This window comes from Balaenoptera ricei, chromosome 19, assembly GCF_028023285.1.
Source record: "Balaenoptera ricei isolate mBalRic1 chromosome 19, mBalRic1.hap2, whole genome shotgun sequence".
NCBI lineage: Eukaryota > Metazoa > Chordata > Mammalia > Artiodactyla > Balaenopteridae > Balaenoptera > Balaenoptera ricei.
In genome coordinates, this window is record NC_082657.1 from 50,100,268 (window position 1) to 50,120,843 (window position 20,576).

Below are 20,576 nucleotides of genomic sequence, written 5' to 3' on the forward strand. Positions count from 1 at the left end.
CCTCCGATGGGCTGTATCTAGAGCAGCTCTTGATTGCTACTTTTCTTTTCCACAAAGAAATTTTGTTTGTCTTGGTCCAGGCTTCAGTATTGAGCTAGATCGTGTGAAGAATCTGCCTTACTGTGAAACGGAAACATTTGAAGTGAGATTTGATGCCCAAGGGGCCAGTCTTTCTGTTGGAAACAAAAAGGTCATTCTGCCCATCAAGGTAAGATGCATCACTAGGCCCAGCTGATCCCCCCCAGCTTCCAGCTCTGCTTGCTGATTGCCCCTGTGATGATCCAGTTACTATTTCAGAGCCGTGATTCTTCCTCCAATCCCATGCTACGTGGTAACAACGATTTTATGCCCACTCTAGGTGGTTGGAGGGCCAACAGTTCACATCTGTCTCCAAGCCAAGGTTACCATTCCCAGTATGACACTGTCTTGTGGAAAAGTGGAGTTTGCCACAATTCAGTGTGGACAGTGCCTCGTGGAAACTATTCAGCTTTCCAATCACCTCCAAGTGCCTTGTGAATGGTTTATCCACACCCATAAGCAAGTTAGCAAGGTAAATGAATTGTGGCCCATTGTCCCCTTTTTTCCATCTCCATTTAAGTCAGATTTATAATTCTAATCCTTCACTCTCTTCATTTCACCCTTCTGCCCAAAGACTTTCAGTGACAACCATTGCCCCCTGAATAAAATGTAGGCCCTCAGCCCAGCACTCAAGGACTATCAGGCCATGCTATCTCACGAATTGTCTTATTTATCTCTGTGCCCCGGGTATCCACACATCCCCTGACACCTGGGAAGTAATCAGTAAACATAGATGGAGTGGGTGGAGGGTGGAGGCATTTTCCAAAGAAAATGGTCTAATTGTCTACTATTTATTTACCAGCTGGAGAAACACATGCCAAAGTACTTAAGACGGAAACTATGTGCTGAATTAAAGCCAAAGACGCGGATCTTTGAGATTCAGCCCACTTCTGGGGTCTTGGATCCTGGTGAGAGGTCCAACATGCAAGTGAAATTCATGCCCAAAGAAGAGGTAAGCTTTAAAGAAATGTAGTCTCATTCAGAGTCTCTGGATCTCTTTGAGCTGTACTCGAAGTCCATGCTTGATTGGGTCTCCAGGGAAACTTTGAGTGACCTGTCCCTCACTATTCTGATTATGGCATTCAGTGCTCTGGTTCATGCAGGAGCTGTGTGCTGGTGGTTAGGAGCACCAGCTCTGGAATCGGCAGATCTATCTAACACTTTGAATTTTACCAACAGACCTGGCTTAGTGGCCTTCTGCCTCTGCACTTAGAGGCTGCGTGGCTTTGGGCAAATTATTCAGCCTCGCTAAACCTCAGTTTGCTCATAGATAAAATGAAAAATAATAATATCACATGTCCAAAATCCCTTATTGCAATTCCAAAATCCAATAAGTTCTAAAAACTGGGGAAAAAATTTTTTTAAGTTTCAGACCCAAACTCATTTGGCAGAAAAACCTAATCTGAACTGACGTGAGACTACTTAACCTTTATTTATCCCCCTTGGTTTGCAGACTCAAACACTGCAACTGCAGAAATATTAATGTGTTTGATTACAGGGGACGCTGCTAAGGATACTATGTAACATAGGGTATATGCTCTGTGTTTACCTTTTTAAAACTCTGAATTTGAAAGCATCTGGCCCCTAGGGTTTCAGGTAAGACGTTATCAACCTGCAGTAGCTACCTCCTAAGGGTCATTTTGAAGATTAAATGAATTAATGTGAATAAAATGCAGAGCATACTGCTCTATATATAGTGTTTCAATATCTATTTACTATTATCATCAGTAGTTGTGATAATAATAAGTACTTCCTGGTAGACATACTCCCTGGGCCTCACAAGTGTTTCTTTTGCAAACACCATGAGCACAAAGCTACTCCTGACAAAGAATACAGTAAAAAAATAATAAAAATCCTAGAACCAGAGAGGATCTCAAGAGGTTACACTGTAAAGACTTTTGGTAAAAGCCTAAGGCATTTGGGAGATGTTTTTCTTTATTCTTTTAAAAGAAGAAATCGGTGTGAGTTTTATAAAATACCCATGGTTAACTCCCGTTTTCCTGGTAATGGCTTTGAGGAAATGCTTCAGAATCTACAATGAGAAGAAAGAAAAGAGAATGACTTCATATCTGATTCTAAAATAGAGTCCCTGTTTCTATCATTATCAAAATCTCCCCAACCCTTTTAAAAGAAAAGAAAACTAATGTGTTTGTCATTCTTAGAGAGTCTTAAGACTGCCAGCAGGTTTACTCAAGATTTTGGATGTTTTACTGAAAAAAAATCAGTAAATATAGTAAAAAAAAAAAGATTTGTTTGGGCAGTTCCATAAATGTTGAGTTAGCATTGGTCAAAATTAATAAAATGTTTCCACCAAATGGGATAGGAATTTTTTTAAGTATCATTTTTTACTGAAGTATAGTTAATTTACAATGAATATATATATATTTTTCAGACTCTTTTCCATTGTAGGTTATTACAAGATATTGAGTATAGTTCCCTATGCTATACAGTAGGTCCTTGTTGTTTACCTATTTTATATATAGTAGTGTGTATATATTAATCCCAAACTCCTAATTTATCTCTCTCCCCCGCCCCACTATCCCCTTTGGTAACCATAAATTTGTTTTCTATGTCTGTGAGTTTATTTCTGTTTTGTAAATAAGTTCACTTGTATCACTTTTTTAGATTCCACATATAAGCGATATCATATGATATTTGTCTTTCTCTGTCTGGCTTACTTCACTTAGTATGATAATTTCTAGGTCCATCCATGTTGCTGCAAATGGTATTATTCCATTCTTTTTTACTCCATTGTACATATATACCACATCTTCTTTATCCATTCTTCTGTTGATGGACATTTAGGTTGTTTCCATGTCTTGGCTGTTGTAAACAGTACTGCTATGAACATTGAGGTGCATGTATCTTTTCAAATTAGAGTTTGGAGGACTTTATTGGCCGTATACAAGGAACTGGTTAGCCTTGCAACCCGTACAGTCCACACCTATATCTTCACCAGCATCAGCAGCACAGAGAAACACTGATGTCCACATTAACAGCTCCTAGACATTATAACATGTGTTCAGAATACTTTGTGTTAGAAAACAAGGAGATGAATGAAGTGTTTTAGAAATATTTCCCTGGGACTTCCCTGGTGGTGCAGTGGTTAAGAATCCGCCTGCCAGTGCAGGGGACATGGGTTCAATCCCTGGTCTGGGAAGATCCCACATGCCATGGAGCAGCTAAGCCCATGCACCACAACTACTGAGCCTGCGCTCTAGAGCCCGTGAGCCACAACTACTGAGCCCATGTGCCACAACTACTGAAGCCCACGCACCCTAGAGCCCTCACGCCGCAACTACTGAGCCCACGCACCTAGAGCCAGTGCTCTGCAGCAAGAGAAGCCACCACAATGAGAAGCCAATATACCACAACGAAGAGTAGCCCCTGCTCATCACTACTAGAGAAAGCCCACATGCAGCAACAAAGACCCAATGCAGCCAAAAAAAAAAAAAAAAGTAAGAAATATTTCCCTAAAAAGCAGTTAAAATATAGAAGTTTGGATCACATAAGGTGCTAAACCCATAACTATATAGAAAACCTTCTTAGCCAATAATTTGTTCTCTTACTATCTCCAAAAACAGGTATTTTTCTGAACTTGTATCTATGTCCTTACACATTCTTTCCATCTGATTTTCCTTCCCTCTGAGCTAAGGTAGTTAAGAGCTCTCCAAATCACTCCGCCAATCATGCTTTCCAAACCCAAGCCATGAGCCCAACAGTATCAGAACAACCTGGGCATCTGGTTAAAACTACAGAATCCCCAGCCTTACCCTGCCCCTACCAAGTCAGGATCTCTAGGAATGGGCCTGTGAATATGCATTTTAATAGGTTCCTAAGTGAAACTAGAGTAGGATAATTGGTATCATTATCAACTGGTATTTGGATTGTAATTGTATCAGATGAACTGATTACACTAGCTGATCATCTCTGACTAGCTGCTTAACTGTATCTTTAAATAATGGAAATATGATCATTCAGATTCTCCAAGAAACAGACCTGGAGTCAAGAATTTGAGTGCAAGCAGATTATTTAGGAAGTGTAGGGAATACTGAAAGAGAAGTAGAAGGTGATAAGGAAAAGGAAGGCAGCTAATAGGGTGTGTGAGTGAGCCAGCTACCTTGCACACTGGATTGATTTATTGATTTATTTATTTTTGGCTGCATTGGGTATTCATTGCTGCGCACGGGCTTTCTCTAGTTGTGGCTAGCGGGGGCTACTCTTCGTTGTGGTGCACAGGCTTCTCGTTGCGGTGGCTTCTCTTGTTGTGGAGCACAGGCTCTAGGTGCACGGGCTTCAGTAGTTGTGGCATGTCGGCTCAATAGTTGTGGCTCGTGGGCTCTAGAGCGCAGGCTCAGTAGTTGTGGCACATGGGCTTAGTTGCTCCATGGCATGTGGGATCTTCCCGGACCAGGACTCAAACCCATGTCCCCTGCATTGGCAGGCAGATTCTTAACCACTGCGCCACCAGGGAAGTCCTGGACACTGGATCTTAATCCCACTGGAAACTCGGAGAAAATATACAAAGTGCACATTTCAGAATTATCCCTCTCAGGAGTCTTTATACAGTAACTCCTGAGAGTCATTGGTTAAGGATTGTCCCCAGAAGGTGTTACTTCTCTGACACTTCTGCCTTGCCCTGCCCTACCCATGGGCAGCAGGGCCCATGAAATGAGAGCCCAGAGATGCAGATAGTGGCAGTGGGACATCTGAGCACACTGGAGGATCTAAGGGGTATGAGAACAGCATTCACAGGACTGTGATGAAGCACTTGGTACAGTGCCTGGCATGCTAGATACCCAGTATTAACACTCTAATATAAATTGCTCTCATGCAATTTTATAAGAAAAGTTTTCTCTGTTAATCTAAACAGGATCAATTTTGTCCCCCAGTGGTTATCAGTTTTACATGTCACATAACAGAAAAGAATTTAGTTGCTTGTTTTGTTTTTATATTTTCCAGAAATTCTACAGCCAAACCTTGGTGTTCCAGATTGCCCAGAGTGCTCAAAAGCTTACTCTACTGGCACAGGGGCAAGGTCTAGAGCCATGCTTGGAATTTAGTCCCTCAGTTCTGGAGCTGGGGCCACTGCTGCCTTATGCACCTGGAGATGAGGCCGAGGTGGTGGTGAAGAATCCCTGCAACTTTCCCATTGAGTTTTACTCCTTAGAATTTGACCAGCAATATCTTGTAGAAGAGAAGGTGAGCAGAGACCAAAACCAACCTCCATTTTCCTACACATGCTGGGCCCTGCCAGGCACTCTTCTCTCTGCCTGGACAACTTCCTCCTCACCTTTGCTCCTTCTTCCTATGAACCCTTCCCTGTCAATTTAAAGATCACTTTGCAGTCTTTCCTGACCTACTTCCCTTGCCCTAAGCAGAATTCATTCTTCTTTGTGATCTCATTATACATTTGAAACAACTAATTTAAAAACTAATACATGCTCATGTTAAAATTCAAACAGTAAAGAATGTATGCCATAGTCATTATATTTGAAATGAGTTTCTTGTAGACAGCATATATTTGGGTCATCTTTTTAATACACTCTGGCAGTCTTTGTCTTTAATTGGTGTATTGAGACCATTTACATTTAATGTAATCACGTTAGGGCTTAAATCTGCCTTTTTTTTTTTCCTGTTTGTTCTGGCTTGTATATTTTACAATTGCTCCTCCTTGTCCATTTTTTAAACTTTATTCTTTAGAGCAGTTTTAGATTCACAGCAAAATTGAGGGGAAGATGCAGAGATTTTTCATATAACCCCTGCCCCCACACATGCATAGCCTCCCCCATTATCAACATCCCTCACTAGATTGGTATATTTTTTACAATTGATGAACCTATGTGACATCATAATCACCCAAAGTCCATAGTTTACATTACAGTTCACTCTTGGTGCATTCTATGGGTTTAGACAAATGTATAACAACATGTATCAATCATTATAGTGTCATACAAAGTATTTTCATTGCCCTAAATATCCTCTGTGCTCCACATATTCATCCCTCCCTCCTCCCAACCCCTGGCAACCATTAATCTTTTTTACTGTCTCTGTAGTTTTGCCTTTTCCAGAATGCCATATAGTTGGAAGCATATAGTATGTAGATGTTCAGATTGGCTTCTTTCACTTAGTAATATGCATTTAAGTTTCCTCCATGTCTTTTCATGGCTTGATAGCTCATTTCTTTTTAGTGCTGAATGATATTCCATTGTCTGGAAATACCACAGTTTATTTATCCATTCACCTACTGAGACATCTTGGTTGTTTCCAAGTTTTGGCAGTTATGAATAAAGCTGCTATAAACATCTGTGTGCAGGTTTTTGTGTGAAAATAAGTTTTCAACTCTTTAGGTAAATGCCAAAGAGTATGATTGCTGGATTCTATGGTAAGAGTATGTTTAGTTTTGTAAGAAACTGTCAAACTGTCTTCCAAAATGGTTGTAACATTTTGCATTCCTACTAGCAGTAAATGAGAGTTCCTGTTGCTCCTTATCCTCACTAGCTTTTGATATTGTCAGGGTTTTGGATTTTGGCTGTTCTAATAGGTGTGTAGTGGTATCTCATTGTTGTTTTAATTTGCATTTCCCTGAAGGCATATATAATGTGGAATATCCATTCATACACCTATTTGCTATCTGTATATTTTCTTTGGTGAGGTATCTGTTAAGGTCTTTGGCCCAATTTTTAATCGAGTTATTTGTTTCCTTATTGTTGAGCTTTAAGAGTTCTTTACATATTTTGAATAATAGTCCTTTATCAGATGTGTCTTTTTCAAATATTTTCTCCCAGTCTGTGGCTTGTCTTTTCACTCTCTTGACATTATCTTTTGCAGAGCAGAAGTTTTTCATTTTAATGAAGTCCAGCTTATCAATTATTTTTTTCATAGACTCTGCCTTTGGAGTTGTGTCTAAAAAGTCATCACCATACTCTAGGTCATCTAAATTTTCTGTTATGCTATCTTCTAGAAATTTTATAGTTTTATGTTTTTTATTTAGGTCTACAATTCATTTGAGTTAATTTTTTTGAAGATAAGATCCACTCAGATTTATTTTTTTGCCAGTGGATGTCCAATTCCAGCACCATTTGTTGAAAAAAAACTCTTTGCTCCATTGTATTGCATTTGCTCCTTTAGGAAAGATCAGTTGACTATGTTTATTTGGGTCTATTTCTGGGATCTCTGTTCTTTTCCATTGACCTATCCAGGTCCATTTCTACTATCTCTACCCTGCTGTCCTACCTTGAGGCTGATCTGTATAAACTATGCCTTTATCTAATACCCTTAGTACCCTACATTTTAGAAACTGCCTCTTAGTTCCCTACTATGAGCAATAATGAAATTAGCTAAAAATCTTTTTACCTCTCCTCACCACCCTCTAATTTAAAATGATATTTCTTTACTTCCAGTTAATGCCTACTGTGTAATCATCTCATGTACACTTTCTCCGTGTTTTGCTTTTTGTATTAAATCTATAGTGTCAGAGCTTACAATATTAAGATGTCAGAACCTAATTTCCATCATTTAGTCTTAGTTCTACACTTGAACATATTTAATGCTCAACACCAGTCCTTGTGATGTAGCTTCTCCATTCGCTACTGGATTGTCAGAAGATCATTCTCTAGTGGATTCCTCAGGAAGGGACCGTGGGAACAATATTTCCTGAGTATTCACGTGTTCGTAACTGTTTTTCCTTGGCTTTTGTGCTTGAAGATTGGTTTGATTGGATACAGTATCCTTGGCTCACATTTTCTGCACTCGTATATCTTAAATGCATTGCTCCATTGTTTTCTCATAAGGTCTTGCTGTTCATGAAGTCTGATGTTATATTAGCTATCTATTGCTGCAAAATAAATTACCCCCAAGCTTAGTAACAAAGAACAATAAACATTTGTCATCTCATGTTTGCTGTGGGTCAGGAATTTGGGAATGGCTTAGCTAAGATGGTCTACTTCCTCTGGACTCTCCACCAACTTGGCCTTTGAATCTTCTATCTTCTTTACATCCAGTGTTTGTGCTCTGCCCGGTTTGGATTCTGTCCCTCTGGATTCGGGTCTTTTCATTAGGTATTTATTAGATGTTCAATGGCTTGTGTTGGCACAGCATCCTCTGCTGTGGGTCAGGGTCAGTGGAAAGCAGAATCCAAGGCTCTGAGATTTGCATGCAGAAGGTTTAGCAGAGAGTACTCTCAGGAACAACACCTGTAAAGGATAAGGAACGTAGACCTAGGCAGACAGAGAAGGTAAACTGTGATGACATTGCACAGAGACTTCAGCTGATCCCACAGGATACTCTGCAGCTGGGCTGGCTCTTTACAGTCGCCTCAGTTGAAGCAAGTTGGCCAGGCCTTTGTGTCTCTACATCAGCCAGCCTTTGGAATAGTCCTTCCTTTCCCCACTGATCTGCCATGCCACCTCTGTCCTGTGTCAAAGCTCCATATACACATGGGTCTATTCTAAGCCCTCACCTCCATTTGATTGGTCAGTTTCTCTATTCAACATCAATACCACCCTGTCTATTGCTCCAGCTTCATAATTCCTGGTATCTGGTAGGACAGTCCTCTCTATTTTTCTTCATTAGCATTTCAACTATTCTTAGCCCTTTGTTCTTCCGTATAAATTTTAGAGTAAGCTCATTAATGTTGGTTTTCAAACAACTAAAATTGGTGATCTTGGAGAAGGGTTACCTAACTGATTTTTCACACCAGTGAATTAGGTTGCATAGGAAGTAATTGCTTTCTAGGAGTTGATTTTACTATCTTTTATAAATATACATACACACTAGTGTTGCTGGATTTAGCAGAAAGAAAAACAGGTTGCCGCAATTAAATTTGAATTCCAGATAAACAATATGGGACACATTTATACTTTAAAAATTATTCATTTTTTTATCTGAAATTTAAATTTAACTAGGCATCTTGTACTTCGTCTGACAAGCCTAATATACATCCCTCTCTGTCTGTCTCTCTCTCTCAAATATACACACACACACACATACACATACCTAAACAGCCATTTTGCCTGTTTTTCTCTGGATCCTCTATTTATGAGACAACCACCTTACCAAGACAATATTGCTAACCACAATATTTTTCAATAACATGTCACTCAAAGTGGATAATTGAGTTCTGTACTTTTGTCAATGGAAAACAACAACAACAACAACAACAAAACCAGTATATGTTATTTATAAAACAAGGAGAAAATTCTTTTCCACATGGGAAATGCCCAGGCACAAATGGGGCAAAATAAAAATTCTATACCCCACAGATCCAGGGCTCAGCCTTACACTTTAGACCTCTGCAAAGGACCCTACCCTTTGAGATCCAGAAAGTATTTGTATACACCCCAGCCTTGGGCAGGGGCAGGGTTTTTATGAGATGGATGGCAGACCCACCTGGGACTGTGGGGAGGAAACTTCCAGTGGGACCAACAGCAGTTCCCATTCTCCTTGAGCAGATCTTGCGAACACTGAAGGGCTATGATTCCTACAACTCCCTGCTGCTGCCTCCCCGCCTTCCAGGGGAAAAGCTGCCCCCAGAGGTGTATGAATACTTTAAGGAGATGAAGCGGTCAAAAGAGGAGCAGATGAAGATGAAATATCTGGAGAGTCTGGCGCAGGAGAACGGTGAGAACTCAACAGTTCTGGAGCCCGCGGCTCCAGCCACTCCCCTGGCTTCTTTGAATTATCTCTGCTGGGAGACGAACCAGTTACTGAGCACCTTATGGATTTCATTTCTAACCCTTGCAAAATGGTCCTGTTGTCCCCATTGTATGGATGCGGAGATGGGGACACATTCTGCTCTCACTAGAGTCTGGTGGGGAGTTAAGACTTAAAAACAGCTAATTCAGATATAGAAGGACACTTGCTAGATACCAAGCCCTGTGCTGAGGGCTTCACACCTACAGATGAGAGAGGAAGCACTGAGAGGCCAGGTCCACAGATGTAAGTGGCAGAATCAGGACTCAAGCCCAGGTCTCTCTGACTCTGGAGTCCACGACAATAACCACTCCACTCCACAGCCTCCACATCTGTGCCTAGGTGATGCAAGGTAATCCATCATGCACGGTAGATATTGGTGCCCTACGAGAGGTAGGGGTGGGAGTTCACATGAGGAAAGACCCTCCATGGTCCTCAAGGCCAAAACTCAATCACAAAGCTGTACTGTGCTCTTACAGTCTTGCCCTTTCTTGCCCAGCACCCCAGGGTTATCCGTCATCCACCCAGGATCCCCCCTTGTGTGCACTTGAGCATCAAGGTTCCAGGGAGACCTATGGGATCGTGTAGCTTGTTGGGGTGCTTACTTCTCTTCTCTGCTTCCCTGTGCCCTCATCCTGGAAATTTGCCCTCCCTGTTCTTACTTGCTCTCTTCTTCTGCATAATAGTCATCACATGTATTTTCTTCACACTTGTCTCCCCTCTAGACAAGCCCCCATAAAGGCAGTGATCATGTATCCCCCAGTGTAAACCCAGTGCATGGACCAGCACCTGATACATCGTAGTGCCTGATAAATGTTTCTGTAAGAGTGAATGAATGAATGAATGAAGTCCTTTTCTCCTGCCCTTGGACCTGTCTTGTCTCTCAAGACAGAAGGTAGTCGGAGAACACTAATCTGCCCTAAAAGGAGAAGATGAGAGAAGAGGGCTGCCTGTCCACCCAGTCTCCTGGTTGTATTTATTGAGCATATTAGTTCACTAGAACTGCCACTGCAAATACCACAGACTGGGGGGCTTAACCAAGCAAAACTTATTTTCTCCTAATTCTGGAGGCCAGAAATCCAAGATCAAGGTGTTGGTGGAGTTGTTTTCTACTGAACCTCCCTCCTTGGCTTGTAGATGGCTGTCTTCCCCCTGTGTGTTCACAAGGACTTCCCTCTGTGTGTCTGTGTCCTAATCTCTTCCTATAAGAACACCAGTGATATTGGACTATGGATGGCTTAGGACACTCATTTTAACTTAATTACCTCTTGAAAGGCCCTAACTTCAAATAGTTACATTCTGGCATACTGGGGCAGGGGTTGGAGTGTGGCACGGGGGTGGTGCTTAGGACTTCAACAAATGAACTTTATGGGAACGAGTTCAGCCCATAACAAGCATCCAGTATGTTCCAAGCACTGAGCTGAAGTGCTGGAAGAAAGATCAATGAAATCAGCCCCTGCCTTTGAGAGCTCAAAGTCAGGGAGGGGTGGGGGGATAGACATTTAAACTCAGGACTGCCTAGTGGCCTGAGGCAGAGAGTCACGAGGGGCTGCAGTGTAAAGAGGACTTAGTGAGAGCTGAGAAGGGCCCGTCGCTCTCATCCCTGTCCTACACGCCTTGGTTGTGGGTTCATTTTTCCATTTGGCCCGTGGAAAGGTGATCTAGAGCCAGGACCTGAGGGTCAGTAGAAGTCCAGGGAGGTGCTCCCTCTGCTTCTCACCAGCACCTCTCTGAGCATCTGCTTACTCTGCTGTCACAGAGTACACGTCCTTCTCTGCTTCCAGACCACGTCCAGGGAAGGCCAGCAGCTACAAGTCATGTTATTGCCATTCCCAGGAGAGCTATAACCTCTCTGACTCAAATTCAAAATTAAACAAAGAAGGTGTCTTGGCTCCAGGGTAGAGCTGGGCCACCTTGTACAATGACAGCCCAATGCACCCACTGAAACTCTGTGGAATAGGGGCATGGAGGAGGGTGCGGGGCAGGGAAAGTAGTAGATGTGCTCAACGATGACATGGAGAAATCTTCATGGTAAATTAAGGGGGAAAGCAGGCTACAAATTGGTATGTGTACAGTATGATCCCAACTTCAGCTTTGAAAAATTAAAAATCTGAGAGGTTGCCGCTCTCCTATACTGGTATCATAAGATGAAGCTGCTATTCCTCTATCACCATTTCTTTATCTATATCTCTTTATGTAGCTAAATATTGTCATTTTTGCTCTTTTGAATTTCCCAAATTTTCTAAACCAAATGTATAATTTTGGTAATTTTTTTTTAATGTTAAAATGTAGAAACACTCTGGGCAGAGAAATTTAACAGCAGAGTGACTGCAGTTCTTGTTTATTTGGGTCAGATAGTCCAGGGTGATGGTAACCAGTTCAGTGATTCTCCTCTTTGTCTCTCTTCCCTTTTCTGCCCTGTCTCCCTTGTCCTCATCCCAACTCTTCCTGTGTGTTTCCATCCTTTGCTCCCTTGCAGAAGAGGACGACGGTCCCTTGTCAGAACAGGGGACCTCTGCCAGCACGAAGAGGACCTCGCTTAGCCGAGGGATCTCTATCACATCCAACCTGGAAGAGCGGCATATCCCAATGGTCAAGTCCAAGACCTACCCAGATGAAGAGGAGGATGAAGAAAGCCTGGAAAAAATCATGTTTCAAAGTAACCAAGCATTTTAATGTTTGGGTACCTGTTCTCTCTGAACAAAAGTGGGAAGGCTGTTCAGTGCCTTTCACCTTTCTCCATAAAATGCATCTTTCTAGCACTATTATGTATTAATTCTACAATGTGAATATGCCATCATTTATTTAGTCATTTCCCTTACTGTTGCATATTCAGCTAGTTTCCAATATTATTTTTCAGCAGAAGAGATTCCCCAAAGTGGGATTAAGAGTCAAAGAGTATCTGTATTTTCAGTTGTAGTAGCTATGGACAGATTATTAGCCAAAACGGGCACTTTCATACACTACAGAGGGAGTGAGGCAACATCTGCAGCAGATTATGTTTGTCATTTTAAAATAGGACGTTTACTAAGAAAAAGTCGTCCCCACTTCCTTCAGAACCCAGGTGAGGTCTGGGTGTGTCCACATGTATGTGCATGCACACACGCACACATGTATATTTAATTTGCAGCTGACAAGATTCAGAGCATTGACAGCCACTTTCCAGAGGAGGTTGGAGAAGTAGAGAACAACCCAGTGAGCAAGGCCATTGCTCGCCACCTGGGCATTGACATTTCTGCAGAAGGCCGCATGGCCAAAAACCGGAAAGGCATCGCCATCATCATCCATGGGACGCCCCTGTCAGGTATGCACAGCCCTGAGGGGTTTATGGTGAAGTTTGCACATGTAATTTTTTTTTTTTTTTTACCTCTGGGTGATGCCTTTTCTTTTTTTTTTAATTTATTTTTTTTATTTATTTATTTATTTATTTCTGGCTGCGTTGGGTCTTCGTTGCTGCATGCGGGCTATCTCTAGTTGCGGCTAGTGGGGGCTGCTCTCTGTTGTGGTGTGCGGGCTTCTCATTGCGGTGGCTTCTCTTGTTGCAGAGCACGGGCTCTAGGTGCACGGGCTTCAGTAATTGTGGCACGTGGGCTCAGTAGTTGTGGCTTGCATGCTCTAGAGCGCAGGCTCAGTAGTTGTGGCGCACGGGCTTAGTTGCTCTGCGGCATGTGGGATCTTCCCGGACCAGGGCTCGAACCCGTGTCCCCTGCACTGGCAGGCGTACTCTTAAGCACTGTGCCACCAGGAAAGTCCTGCATGTGTAATTTTTGAGGCAGTAAAAGACTCTTCTGTTTGAAATTTATATACCAAAGGATTATCCCCAAATTGTTAAATTGCCAACTTGAGATATGGAGTTAGAGAAAGAGTGGGGACACCTCATTCTTAATTAATACATCTCTGAATTGTTGGAGCTTGCATTCTTTCAATAATTTAATAACATTAAAATATTAAAGAAAAATCCAAGACATTAAGTTATTTAAAAAGAGAGGGGAAGAATATGTGCAAACTCTTTGGCCTGGCAGTATTACTTCTAAAAATTTTTCTTAGGAAAACAATCACGTCGACAAAGATTAACTGCGTGAGTGTTCACTGCAGCATTGTTGACCATACTAAAAATTTGGGAGCACTTGAAGCATTCAGTATGCAGGACTAGTTAATTAAGCCATAGTACATTCATGCAGTGAATTATATCACCATGAAAAACAGTGTCTTGTACACCCATTTTCATAGCAGCATTATTCACAATAACGAAAAGGTAGAAACAGCCCAAGTATCCATTGATGGATGAGTGGATAAACTAAATGTGGTATAATGGGGTATTTTTCACCCGCTAAAGGAAGGAAATCCTCACACATGCTACAACACAGATGAACCTTGAAGACATTATGCTAAGTGAAATAAGCAAGACATAAAAGAACAACTACTATATAATTCCATTTATATAAGGTACCTAGAGTAGTCATATTCGTAGAGACATGAAGTAGAATGGTGGTTTTCAGGGGCTGAGAAAAGGGAGGAATGAGAGGTTATTGTTTAATGGGTAAAGAGTTTCCACTCGGGAAGATGAAAACGTGCTAGAGATGGATGGTGGTGATGGTTGCACAACAATGTGAATATCCTTAGCAGCTGAGCTGTACACTTAAAAGCAGTTAAAATGGTAAATTTTGTATGTATACTATCACAATAAAAAAGTACCATAGAAGTGTATTGAATGAATAGAAAAATGCTCATGATATATATCATTTTAAGTGAGAAAAAATAATGCCATGCTTACAATTTATCTGTATTAATATCCTATTGCTACTGTAACAAATAACTACAAATTTAGTGACTTTAAAAAATGCAAATTTACTTTCTTAGAATTCTGGAGGTCAGAGGTCTAAAATGGGTCAACAGGGCTGCATCCTTTCTCGAGGCTATAGAGGAGAATCCATTTCCTTGCCTTTTCTTGCTTCTAGAAACATTATCTGCATTCCTAGGCTCATGGCCCCTTCCTCCATCTTCAAAACCAGCACGATAGCATCTTGTAGTCTGTCTGTCTGTCTCGTCTCTCTCTCACTCTCTGTCTGTCTCTTTGCTTTCATCATCACATCACCTGTCCTTACTTTGAGCACCCTGCTTCTCTCATAAGAACCCTTGTTATTACATTGGGCCCACCCAGATAATCCAGGGCAATCTCCAACATCAAGATTCTTAATCATACCTATGAAGTCCCTTTAACATATAAGGTAACATATTCACAGGTTCCAGGGGTTGGGATGTGGACATCTGAGTGGGGGAGACATTATTCAACCTACCACATAACCCATTCTTTTTTTTATAAGAAATATGAATAAAATAGTTACATATGCATACTTAGCAGGCATATGCTAACTGTAATCTCTCTGGAAGATCAAATTTCTTTTCTCCCTGCTGTTATTTCTGAATTTTCTGCTTTCTTTTTAATAAGCAGGTATTTTGAATGAGAAAAAAAATCAACACAAGTTATCCTTTAAACCAAAAAAGTCTCTTCCCATTAGAATCAGAGACAGTAAGAGCTACAAGATTTTTAAAGCTCATCTGATAGAATCACTTTTTAAGCCGAGGAGAAAGTCCAGAGGGGATGTGGGTTGCCATAGCACACAGCTCATCAAGGGTAGAATTAGGACCAGAATCCACGGTCCTAACTCCTGGCTCAGGTCTTGCCTCTCTTTTCTGCTGCCACCTCTGGCCACAGGAGAGACTTCGAGGCAGAGACCTTGGAGAGATCACTTTCCAGTAGCCTCTGTTATAGAAACTTCTTCTGTCTAGGACACTGAGGAAATGAGAGCTGTGAAATTCAAACTCCTGACCTTTTTTAATAGGAAAGTCAGCCACCGCAGTCAGCATAGCCAAGTACTACAGTGCAGCCTGCCTGAACTTCGACTCCATCGTGCTGGAAGCCATCTCCGATGGCAACAACATCGCAGGGATCCGGGCCCGTGAGCTCTGCATCAGGGCCGCCATAGAGCAGTCCATGAAGGAAGAGGAGTCTGGTGAGAGCCATTTCCCCTGACTCTTTGTGGCCAAGTGGCCCTTACCCCACTGGTAACGCACCTTCTCAGTTTCCCCCACCGAGCTTTTCTCCACAGCCCCACTGAAGGCTGACTTATAACATGCTGCCAGTCAGCAGCCCAGAGAATTCTCTCCGGCAGACACCTGTGGCTCTCCTGGCTGCCCAGTGCACTTGGCACGGCAGGGAGCAGGGTGACGGAGGAGTTGTGGCCCACACCTTTGGGAGAGACACCTGGAGGGGAGCAGACGTGTGCTCATTCAGAGCAGAGGAAAATAATGTGACAGAACTGCCAGCTTCTATGAAAGACCAACTGCGGGATAGTTGGGTTCCAGCAAGCATGATTTGGGGAAGTTTTCATGGAAGTGGGCTTTGAAGGAGGAGGAGAATGTTGACAAGCAAAGGTGAAGATAAGGACATTCCAGACCAAGAAAGCAGGGAAGCTGATGGTAAATGAAAGGTGGGAAGGCAGGTTAAGGCCAATCATAGTTGGACTTAATGCCAAGATTAGGAATTTCGATTTTATTTTGAAGGAAAAGAGGAGTTGGGCAGTTTTCACCCTATGGGAGAAATGGTCCGAAAGTTGCAGTAGGAAAGGAGCTCTAGTGATGTCTTGTAATGGAAGAGAGGTGAAGCTGAATATGAGTGGGGCTGGGCTGGCTGACCTGATAGCCGCCTGAATGGCAGGGAATTGAAGGAGGGGGAGGCATTCAAGATGTTCACACCAAGATTTCTGGTCACAGAAACCAGGAAGAGAGCGATGTCATTTACCAAGACAGGGAACATGGGAGGAGGAGGAAGTTTACTGGAAAGGAAAATTAATTGAGTTTTTAAACCCCATAGTAGTGAGACCTTACCTACCAGAGGTTAAGAATCCTGGCTCTCCTGGATCCTCTAAAGACCTACAGGGCAGGAGGGTGGCTGCTCAGTGGGAAAATCTATCAAATATAAAGCAGAATACCTGCTCGGAGTAGAATGTTTTTTATATAAATACTTAGAACAGCATGCCGTCATTCCTGTTAGTGTCCCATGCCTGCTAGATGATAAAACTGGCTGGGGCTTTCAGGGGTGTCCCCTCCCCTTGATACCTCTGCATGGGATGCTTAGAGAAATGGAAGATTCTTTGCTGGGAAGATAAGAGAAACAGCTCTTTAGTGGTCTAGGGGAGAAAGAATAATTTTCTCTCTACTCTTCTGAGTTCTTGGCTGAGCCCCCCTGTAATAAAAGGCAGATTAACAAGAGAAAACCAAACAAGTTTATTAACATGTATACTTCATGTACCGTGGGAGATACTCAGGGGAAAATGGATGGCTTTAGAATTCAGAAGTAAATACCACCTTAATAGGGAAAGGGAAGGGGGATGTAGTCCTCTTAGGGGAGGGTAAATGGTTTTTAGGAAAGATGAGGGACCCTTACAAGAATGGATGGGAGGTGTGGCTGTTTGTGATAAAGTCTTTCTGGGTGTGGCATGGACTTGAGTCTCCTCTCCTGTGATAAGAGTCCATCTCCCTAGTTGATGAAACTCTCTGGAAGGGGACTTGTGACAGTGGAGCTTCTTTTGGAGGTTCTGTCTTTAAGCAAATAAGGGGAGGTCAAGGAAAGCCACTCCCTGCATTTACTGTTTTTCAGGTGCCTACAGCTCAAAATAACCAATATGCCAAAGCAGCATATTTTGAGGTGGCATATCCTGAACTCCTGTAGTCATATTTTGGGGTGGCATATTCTGATACCATTTAGTGGGAACCCCAGGCTGCATCACAATTCCAGTTCTCTTAGATTTTTTGTTTCCTTTTCTGTCAAATAAACTGCGTTTCACAGAAGTCTTTGGAGCTGTGTTGATATCCCGTGACAAATCATGAATTTGAGCTCCCTGAGAAAGTAATGTCAAGCTAAACGCTTAATAACTGGGGGAGACTTCCTCAACAAGGTGAGGGGTGCAGCCACTGGAGTAGAGGAAATCAGCCCAGAAAGTTCCAGAAAGAGAGGAGAGGGATGGATAGGGCAGGATGGGAGCTTGGGGAACACTTCACATTTTAGGAGGAGGTGGGGGCAGGGGGAGAAGCCAGGGGAGGCGGAGAAGGCAGAGTGAGGGTCAGAAAGGTGGGCAGTCAGGAGAGCTACAGGTGGGAGGGGGCCAGAAGGACTTTCGCATCTCTCCGGAGCCGTGGTTGGAGTCTGGGGGACCCTTCCCGCTTTATTTTCCTCATAGCCCTTACCCCTAGTTAACAGACTATTTATTTTATTTACTTATTTTATTGTCTGCCTCCTCCACGCCCCCCACCCCCGCCCCAGCCAAGAATGTGAGCTTCGGAGGGCAGAGATTTGTGTTAGTTTTCGTCACTAATGTATTCCGGGCATCTAGACTAGTGCTTGGCACATAGTAGACACAGAGTAAAGATTTATAAAAATGTGTTAAATCAGTAAGTGAATATAATCGGAGGTGGCTGAAGGTTCAGATAGAATGAGCCCTGAGAAGAGGGCTGCTGTAGTTCACAGTTCGGAGGTCACTGGCGACTTTGGAGAAAACCCTCTCAGTGATGGGGTTAAACCCAGACCTGCATTTGCTGTTTGCTGTGGAGTCAGCAGGCTGTACTGAAGTGGAAGTGACCAGTCTAAACCTGTCTGTCCCACGCAGGACCCACTGGCCCCTTGAAATGTGCCTAGTCCAAACTGAGATGTGCTATCAGTATACAATACATGCTGGGTTTTGAAGATGTAGTAAGAATAAAAGACTGGTAAAACAACACAGTAATCATTGTGGTAGGTTTCCAGGGCAGTCAGGCCTGTAGTGTACCAGCAGTCTCAGAAATGATTACCCTCTGGGTTGGAAGAGAAAGCGGGGGAGAGTATCGTGGGATCCCCTGGGAAGATGAGCAGGGAAGAGCCCGGGGCTCCAGGCCAGGCTCTGCACATACCCGTCATCATCATCCGTCCTCAGTGGGTGGAGCCTCTTCTCTCAGCCCTGCTCAGCCAGCTGCAGGTGGAGATGGCTTTGTAGTCTTCAGAAGAATCACACTACGTTTCAACTTGCCATCCTCGCTATTATTTCCTTATTATCCTAAGGTGGCTTTTAATATAAACCCTCTCTCTCTGTGTAGCCCAGGAGGCTGCTGCTTTGAGCCAAAATGCCTTGGGACAAATAGGACTGAGCAGTGAGACCCTGGGGAAGTTAACTTCAGAATCCACTCTGGTAACTCCCGAAATTAAACCCGCCAAGCCTGTGCGTGGGAGCGTGCTCATTACCAAAGGCAAAGCAGACAGCCACAGCTCTGTGTCTCAGAAGCAGCATCACCAGCACTCGTCCGAAACGCCACAGGTACAAATCAGGGCTCCCGGAAGGAAGGTTGGGATTTTTCCTCCCCGCTCCCCCTCTTCTCTTTTTTCTCCTCCTCCTCGGCATCTTGCATCCAGGTTAGCACAACTTCATTCCTACAGGTGCCCTTGCCAGGCAGGCCTGAGTGCTGTCCCTGTACCACTCCTGAACGGAGTGTTCATCTAGCAGGTGTGAAACAAGTGCCTTTAATGTTATAGGCATTGGGTTGGGTCCTGGCAAAGTGAAGATAAATAAAGCAAAATTCTTTCACTCAAGCTGCACTAAGAATCTGATAAGGGTGATAACCACACATTCAAATATATGCAATAAAAAAAGATTGGTGACAAAAGAGGTGTGTAAAAAGAATTAGGTTGAACCATATGAAACTGCCAATATTCAACCACTCGGGAACTCCTATTGCAGCAATTTCATATGGCTCAAACTACTACTAAAGGCATGTGAAGGATGGAACCATGAATATAAGTTGTGGGAGAGCTGCAGGGGAGTCTTGGAAAGTCATAAAGAAGCCAGAGAGTTTGAGTCACATGCCGAGGGACTTCAAAAACAATCTCAGGGGCTTCCCTGGTGGCGCAGTGGTTGAGAATCTGCCTGCCAATGCAGGGGACACAGGTTCGAGCCCTGGTCTGGGAAGATCCCACATGCCACGGAGCAACTAGGCCCGTGAGCCACAACTACTGAGCCTGCGCATCTGGAGCCTGTGCTCCGCAACAAGAGAGGCCGCAAGAGTGAGAGGCCCGCGCACCGCGATGAAGAGTGGCCCCTGCTTGCCACAACTAGAGAAAGCCCTCGCACAGAAACGAAAACCCAACACAGCCAAAAATGAATAAATAAATTAATTAATTAAAAAAAATTTTTTAATAAAAAAAAAAAAAACAATCTCAGCAAGTGAGATGAATAGCAGGTGCTGAAGTCAGAGACAGTGGGTGGCGCAGTGAGAGACAGGTGGGTGATGAGTTGTGAGTGGGAAAGCCGAGTCAAATGAGTATAGGCTTCTAAGATATTTGAAAAAAAGGGAAAAGAGATCAAGTAGTCATTAGAGGAGCAAACCCAGAGTCAATGAGTTCTTTCTCTGAAAGGAGGTGGAGGCACAAGCAGGTCTATTAAGATAGCTCCTGGAGAAGTATAAGGTGATGATCTACCCAAGAGGGAATGAGATTCCAGGAGGAAACGGGGAGGGCAGGATTAAGCATAGTTGAGGGAGCTGGGAGCCATCTTCCTCTAGAGTCAATAAAGGTGAAAATAGATACAGCTACTTGTAGGGGTAGCGGGGTGGAAAATGGTGGTTGGAAAAGGTCTTGCTGAATGGCCCTAAGATGTATGCAGGATGCATGGTCTTTGCGGGCAGTGTTGAGGAAGTTGGGTTGCATAGCATGCTTGAAAAGAATGGTAAAGAAAGCACTGATGTGTCCACTGTGAAGATAGAACCAGAAATTGGTGGTG

At 43.0% G+C, this 20,576-nt stretch overlaps 1 protein-coding gene across 22 annotated transcripts in view; it reads left to right on the plus strand.

Annotated features, from left to right (window-relative positions):
• The window catches only part of HYDIN (HYDIN axonemal central pair apparatus protein), a 446,648-nt gene that overhangs the window by 327,490 nt on the left and 98,582 nt on the right, over positions 1 to 20,576 (plus strand). For 20 of the 22 annotated variants that reach the window (XR_009499152.1, XR_009499153.1, XM_059905589.1 and 17 more), the window contains 9 exons: positions 81 to 208; positions 359 to 550; positions 881 to 1,030; positions 5,041 to 5,280; positions 9,531 to 9,699; positions 12,251 to 12,430; positions 12,902 to 13,075; positions 15,615 to 15,785; positions 18,901 to 19,118. Coding sequence is in view for 19 of the 22 variants with exons in the window: in XM_059905589.1 (XP_059761572.1) it covers positions 81 to 208; positions 359 to 550; positions 881 to 1,030; positions 5,041 to 5,280; positions 9,531 to 9,699; positions 12,251 to 12,430; positions 12,902 to 13,075; positions 15,615 to 15,785; positions 18,901 to 19,118 (1,622 nt within the window). In the remaining 3 variants the exon portion in view is untranslated. Of the gene's footprint in view, positions 1 to 80; positions 209 to 358; positions 551 to 880; positions 1,031 to 5,040; positions 5,281 to 9,530; positions 9,700 to 12,250; positions 12,431 to 12,901; positions 13,076 to 15,614; positions 15,786 to 18,900; positions 19,119 to 20,576 lie in introns of those variants that run through there. The other 2 variants (XM_059905606.1, XR_009499154.1) reach the window with 2 other exon arrangements.